At 41.9% G+C, this 7,497-nt stretch overlaps 2 protein-coding genes and 1 pseudogene across 2 annotated transcripts; all 3 read right to left on the reverse strand.

The window, feature by feature from the left end:
- Nucleotides 3,401-4,140, reverse strand: LOC104702668. The gene has a single exon (XM_010418563.2). It carries the CDS (start codon nucleotides 4,015-4,017, stop codon nucleotides 3,490-3,492), a length of 528 nt encoding a protein of 175 aa, XP_010416865.1. The 5' UTR covers nucleotides 4,018-4,140; the 3' UTR covers nucleotides 3,401-3,489.
- Nucleotides 4,231-6,105, reverse strand: LOC104702669 (protein BASIC PENTACYSTEINE4). Its single transcript, XM_010418565.2, has 3 exons — nucleotides 5,935-6,105; nucleotides 5,324-5,408; nucleotides 4,231-5,221 (listed from the first exon to the last, which is right to left on the reverse strand). The coding sequence occupies exons 2-3, from the start codon at nucleotides 5,390-5,392 to the stop codon at nucleotides 4,403-4,405; spliced, it is 888 nt and encodes a 295-aa protein (XP_010416867.1). The 5' UTR covers nucleotides 5,393-5,408; nucleotides 5,935-6,105; the 3' UTR covers nucleotides 4,231-4,402.
- LOC104704953 overlaps nucleotides 6,203-7,497 on the reverse strand; it is a 2,477-nt pseudogene continuing 1,182 nt past the window's right edge.

Below are 7,497 nucleotides of genomic sequence, written 5' to 3' on the forward strand. Positions count from 1 at the left end.
AGATCCTTCCTCTTCTTTGAACGTGCAGCTGCCGCTCGGTTTGCCAAGATTCTAAAAAGAGCATATCCACAATATGGAAAAATATCACAAAACCATATATATACATTACATCATATATATGTGATTCATAAAATTAAAAAAAAAAAAAAAAACATTGGTTTACCTTCTCATTCTCTTAGCTTCAGGAGTTTCAACCTCACTGATGTCGCTGGCGATCCTCAATCCAGAAGAAGTATGCTGGCGTTTTCCAGCAACCGGAAGATTCCCTGCAGCAGGAGACAGAGGTTTCTTTATCATGTCATTAAAACAACCATCCATTGGAACACGCTGGTAGAAAGGATCAATGTCTTTGCCTGCTTTTCTCTTCACACCCGAAGTAGTCGGTCCAGTCTTAAACCTGTTCTCATTAGCATTGCTTCCACCCTCCGAATGGCTAGCAGTTATCATCATCACCTCATCGACATTATTATTCTCACTACCACTACCGCTACCGCTAGCATCATTATGATTAGTGTTATCCAGAATCATAAACTCATTGCTGCCGTTGTTATCATATGTCCACTCTACGGCGCCTTCCTTCATAAGATCTGGTACCGGCGGAAGGATCCTTGAGTTGATCCCACAGTCGGTCCGTTTACGAGACTTTCTCCGTGGCTGAGTGTTGCTGCCGGATGCACTCATGGAGTTAGTAGTAGACGCCTTGACCGGAACCCGAGGAGGTTTTCGGCTAGACCAAGCGGAATTCCCCACATGTGATGACGGAGAAGTAGGGTATCTCGGCGGCTTACCAAGGGATAAAGACGGAGAATGGGTCAACGACGGCACCGAGGAGCAGACAGGCGACGACGGTAAGGACACAAGCGCCGGTAAGGAGGAGAGCTCGGTCACCGGCGTAAATGAGGAGTTGTCCGGCTCAGGCTGAGTCACCAACGTAAATGAGGAATTGTCCGGAGCAGGCCGAGTCACCGGCGTAAATGAGGAGTTTCCCGGCTCTAGCTGAGTCACCGGCGTAAATGAGGAGTTTCCCGGCTCTAGCTGAGTTACCGGCGTAAATGAGGCGTTTTCCGGCGCAGGCTGAGTCACCGGCGCAACTGAGGAGTTTCCCGGCTCAAGCTGAGTCACCGGTGCAAATGAGGAGTTTCCCGGCTCAAGCTGAGTCACCGGTGCAAATGAGGAGTTTTCCGGCGCAGGCTGAGTCACCGGCATAAATGAGGAGTTTTCCGGCTCAAGCTGAGTCACCGGCGCAAATGAGGAGTTGTCCAGTGCAGGCTGAGTCACCGACGTAAATGAGGAGTTGTCCGGAGCAGGCTGAGTCACCAGCGTAAATGAGGAGTTTTCCGGCGCAGGCTGAGTCCCCGGCGTAAAAGATGAGTAGACAGGCGCCGGATCAATCGGCGTAAATGTGGAGTAGTCAGGCGCCGGTTGAGTCACCTGCGAATAAGATGAGTAGACAGGCGCCGGTTGAGTCCCCGGCGTAAATGATGAATACATAAGCGAAGATGAGAACACAGGTTCCGGCTGAGTCATCAGCGGACATGAGTAGCAGACAGGCGACGGCTGTTGGGACAAGAACACAAGCGAAGGCTGATCAGTCACCTGTGAACATGAGTAGAAGATAGGCGACAGCTGTTGGGACGAGAACACAGGCGAAGGCTGATCAGTCCCCTGTGGACATGAGTAGTAGAGAGGCGACAGCTGTTGGGAGGAGAACACAGGTGCAGGCGGACATGAGTAGTAGACAGGCGACGGCTGTAAGGACGAGAGAACAGGCGCCGGCTGCATCATCGACCGTGGTCCAGGGTTGGAATGATTAAAAGAATCGCGACGGAACAACGACCGAGAAGGACCCTCCGGAAGAGCGGACGACGATGGAGAAGACCGGTGCACTTGTGCCAATGAAGTATGGAACGACGTTGATAAAGGACTCATCTGGGGCATGTAGGAGAAGGTAGTCAACGGCTGAGTACTCCTTGGTCCGGGGCTGAAGTGCGGCGACCCGGCTGGGTAACGGGTCAGTGGGGGGACCTGAGAATACGGCGAAACAGGTGACACGGCGGTTCTCTTGTCACCGTCATCATTGGTAAGTAGATCCTGGTAGTATTGGATGTTGAAAGGACTCATATCGCCTTCTCCATCCATCCTTCAAAAGATTTGGACAATGGAAAGATACACACGTCACTCGTTTTTTTTTTCTTACAGATGATATATCAAACAAAAAAACAAATTCATAAAATTGGGAAAAAAAAAAAAAAAAAGTTAATAGTTCAATGCTAATCAAAGATCTCTGTTTCTCAATCGAGATTTTCAGATTATGGATAAGGGAGACAAAAGATTGAAACTTTTGAGTAAGAAATAAAAAGAGTAGAGAGTAAAGACCTGAGCTGCAACAATGGACTAGGACAGTTGATAAAAAGAACCTTTGAGGATATGATTGGTGTTGTCTGGATTTGATAGATTGCACGAAGCCTCCTTTTATAGTGGTAACGACCTGGTTGCGACAAAGATTCCCATGTTTTTCACCATACGCCATTTTTTTTGAGTTTTATGATTATTTTATTTGTTTTTTTAACTTTTTATATATTTCCTTTTATAAAATGTAAAGCCTCACTCTTTTATGTCCATATATTGGTCTTCACTAATTAAGAGATACCTTTTAAATTTGAAGCTAATTTGGATTTTTATGGACCACATTTGTCGAGCACACATTAATTAATTGTCGTTTTTCAATTAATCTATACTTTTTTATATATAGCAAAAACTATTTTTGGTCTTTAACAATTATTGTATATAATGATTTGCACAAAGCTCACACAGCTACTCAACAAAAAAAAAGGTCCACAATTTCTCTATAAATGATATTTACCACATTTGGGCAAAAATATTATTAAATTTGGGGTAAATCACTTCAAAAAGTAATACTATATCTTAGACCAATCGCATAGCACCTATTTTGGGTAAATCACTTTAAAGTCATTTTACTACTTTTGTCTCTTTGGTTTTCTTTTTGTGACTGGTTTTATAAAAAGCTTTATACAGCTCAGATCAATTTTAAAAACATTCTCATTTTGGGCCATGAACACAAAGTACAATGTAGCAATCATGTTCGGTAAAGGGATAAATGGGTCCCTGTTTGGAAGTGTAAAACAAAACACAACCAAAAGGCCCGACACATGTGTATGACACAAGTGAGAACCGTTGTGTCTTAGTGAACAAGTCCGGACTACGAGTGTCAGTCTACGAGTTAGCGCTTAGGGCGGGGAAATGAATTCCTAGCTACAAGTGCACGTTCCTAAACCTATCTTTATCCATTTATATATAAGAAAATGGAACTTTGTGGCAATATCTATCATATGAAAAAAGGATGTAATTCGATTTTCAGAAATCATTATCGTTGGATCAATGAAAAAAAGACAAAATGCTGAAGAACATATCACAAAGAGATTATTAGGTTCATGATTACTAAAACAATATCTAGTGTACTTTGTTTTGCTAACGAGTACGACATGATCTTACTTCGCCATGCGACGGAAATGACACGGCGCGTTTTATCCTCGGCATCTTCTCTTTATCCGAAGCAACCACAACGGCTAAACTTCGGCAACTGTTTTTCTCCGTTTCTTCAATTCGTTGATTCGTCTCGGTACACTGGTTCTGCTGCACAACGCACGGCTCTTTGCTTGAAGCTGTATCTACAATCTGAACTTTTGAGCTCCGGCTAGAAGAAGAGATCGCCATGAGGATATGAAGACCGGTCAAGATGAGAAGAGGAAGACACATCAAGAACAACGCATAGTAGATTATCCACCCAAATCCGCTGTGGCTCTTTCCGTGACAGATCCATTCAATGACTAAGGCAATTCCTGAGGTGAACGTAGTCAAGCTGCTTATGACGAAAACTTTGACAATCGCCGGATTTGGAATTTGCAAGAATGCTCTGGAGGCGGGAAGCCAACGCATCTTTGATGGCTTTTGCTGCGACTGGGTTTCCACTGTGACTTTCTCCGGCACTTTGTTCATGCTTCGATTGTTTTGTTTTTCTGTTTTTGTTCTCCGTAAAAATATAAGACTAAATAGTGTAAATGAATGACCAAATCATTGATGTGAGTTTTCACCGTTAAAAAGCTGTTGAGAACTTTGAGATATTCTCTCTCGCTGTTAATAAAAGGGGGGGGGGTCAAAAGATCTCGTAATCCTAACTGTTAAAGATTTAAATTTTAGAGTCAAAATATATTTCCTTATGCCAAACCATTTTTGCCCATTCAAAAGATAGTTAACATAATAATAATATTGTAACATACACAACAACGAACTATGAACAATAGAGACAAAAGACAACACCTAACCTTAAAAGAAGAAAGAAAAAGCGGAAACATACTTGGCTTCTGTAGACCATATATAGAGGCTACTTGATAGTGATGTAGCGGTTTGTCCCGTGTCTAGCCCAATAGTCCTTAAGATCAACAGGACAAGAGAGGTCATATCCTTCTGCTGCTAAACGGCTGAGTAATCTCGAGAAGACGTTTCCGCTCATTTTCCTACCGCCCATCCGAGAATGCCTCTTGTTTGGCATCTGTGGTAAAGGATACAGAGATAAGGTGGTTGTGCAACAAGATGATTGCCAGCCGCCATTTCCCCATTTGTAACACTGACGTGCAGAGCCTGTGCATGTGCACATCGGTACTGGCATTGTCGTCTCATCAAAGGTGACTAAATTTAAACCGACCTCTAGGCTGTCCCAATCTTTTCTAGATTTTTTTCCAGGAGCAGCAACTCTACGGTTCAGATCTTCACCAACTTTTTTTATCTTTACTTGTCCCTGCTTGCTCTCCTTCTTCCTTTTGGCCACCTTAGTAGTGCTGGTAACCTCGGGTGGAATAGCTGATAACGGGAAGACTGCAAGTTTGTGGGGTTCAACACCGACACAATCATCTCCGTCATCGCGTTTCCCACCGGACAAAGCAAAGTTGAGACTATTCTCATGGTGTTGAAGCGCAGCATAAGCATTGTCTCTCTCTATCAAGGCTTTATCTCTCTCAGAAAGAGCTTTGTCACGTTGCTGAAGCGCTTCATCCCTGGCCGCAACTGCTTCTTTTTTGGCAGAGACAGCTTGGTTTCTTTCGTGTATAGCTGCATCCCTCTCAGCAAGGATGGACATGATCTTCTTATTCATCACCAAGGCATTATGTTGTTCCTTAATCTGATGCTGAGGCATCATATTCCACTGTGTTAACAAAAACACATTCATTGCTTGTTAGCCCTACTACAATCACACCCAACAAAAAACATAAGAGGGAAACCCAAAAAAAAATCAATAATGGCTTACCACAGATTGTGCACCTTTTAAGTAATCGGGTTTGAACCTCCCATTATCATACTGACCACCATTCTCCATCCTCTTTTATATATATCTTCAAGAAGAGAAAAAATAAAACTTCTCAAGCTTGTCGTCAAGGACACTCAGCAATATAGTGAAACCAAATTTCAAAACATTGGTGATTATTAAGCAAATCACTCTGAACTCTTCGAAACCTTAAATCATCACACTCATCTAGAATCAAGATTGTATTAAAAGAAACAAAACTAAACAATTCTCAACTTAATTTATGATACTCGGATTCAAAATCTGTGAAGTTGATTTCCCAGTTAGGGTTCCGTAATCAGAATAATAAATAAATACCAAAATCAATACAAACTCGTCAGATACAGAACTTCAATGAACAATTATTAATTAACAAATATATACTATATAAGAACCCAAGATTGTATTAGGTCACCACGATCAACAACAAGGTCGAATCAATCTGAAGCTTACAAAGAAGAAAGAAGAAAAATAAAAAAAGAAAGAAGAGCTTGAATTGAAAATTACAAACCCTAGAGAAAGAACACTGAATTTAACAACGAAATCAAAGTGAACACAATGGCGCGAAAGCTTACGAATTTGTGGAGCTTCTGAGGAAGAAACAATGGATATTGATCGATCGAGACGAAAGGATCTATCTAATTGGAGAGAGAGAAGACGAAGCAGAAGAAGCTCGAATTTACCAAAATACCCTCCTCGCCAATACTATTGAACGCGAACAAAGAACATGGTCATTCTCGTCTTTTTAATTCCTCCTTGCAGTGGTGCGTTTTGAATGTTTTTCATTTTTTTTTTCTTTTCTATTGAGGATTAAGCATAGAAAAAATCAAAAAACTATAGAGATGAGAGTGGGAACTTAAAGAAATCAGAATCTGTTTGACATGAGTTTTATAAAATAGATATTTGAGAATATTGCAGTCTAGCTAATGGCTTACTTCTCCAGCTTCATTTATTCATATAGATAGATAGATAGAGTGAGAGAGTGTGTGCGTGTGATCAAGCGTAGAGATCAATGCCCCAAAACTTGGCTGGTTGGTTCGTACGGTACTTCCTGTCCATGGTCTTGATCAGTTCCATGTCTTCTTTTGACAGTTCGAAATCGAATACCAGGAAATTCTCATCCAATCTCCCAAGCTTCGATGTCTTTGGTATCACCACTGTGTTTCTCTGGATTCCCCACCTCAGTACTACCTGTGCCACTGTCTTTTCGTACTTCTCGGCCACACCCTAAGGATTTCAGATTAAACCAGTCCAATTTAATCAACTGTCAAAGGTACACACTCTTTCACTGTTTCAAACCAAAATTTTTAAGGTTTAGGGGATGGGACTTACTTTGAGAACTGGGTCATCCAGACATGACACGGTTCCAAACCACTCGGCATTGGCTGTGGCACCTCCTAGAGGAGTATGTGCGGTGACACAAATCCCGTGCTTCTGGCAGAATTTGACAAGAGAATCACGTTGGAAGTAAGGGTGTGTCTCGATCTGATTCACTGCAGGCTTGATCTTGGAGTAAGCCAAGCAATCTCTCGTTAGAAAAACGTCATAGTTACTGCAAACAGCCAAATGGTCAAAAAAAAAAAGTCAGAAATTAGCCTGGAAAACAAAAGGACTTGTTAAGATAGTGGAGAGATGTTGAACCTGATTCCAATGCTGCGGACCAAACCCATAGAAACAAGCTTTTCCATGTCATGCCATGTAGTTTCCAGAGAGATTGTTGTATCTATGTCCAATACCCCATCATCACCCAAAGCACTATCGGTTGTTCCAACTCCTGCAAGCACATATAGAGTGGGTACGGGTTACAGCTTATTATATTGTTTGTACCATATGCCAAAGACTTCAGGAAACTTGAATTCAGCCAGTTGAAAAGGAGGATGTATAATAAAAACAAAATGCAATGGTCTTTAGCCAAGACAAAAGGCAGAAGCCTCACCAGTGTGTTTCGTTGCTACGGGAAAGTGAACGAGGAAAAGGTCAAGATAATCAAGTTGAAGTTTCTTGAGACTGTCTTTGCACGCCTCAATAACATGGCCATGGTCTGAATTCCATAGCTGCAAAACCAAGAAAGATTCTCATTTCTTAATCACCCAAACTAAAAATAGAGATACATATCACAGCTATGTGGTTTCGTTTGA

The sequence above is a fragment of the Camelina sativa genome, chromosome 7, assembly GCF_000633955.1.
Source record: "Camelina sativa cultivar DH55 chromosome 7, Cs, whole genome shotgun sequence".
NCBI lineage: Eukaryota > Viridiplantae > Streptophyta > Magnoliopsida > Brassicales > Brassicaceae > Camelina > Camelina sativa.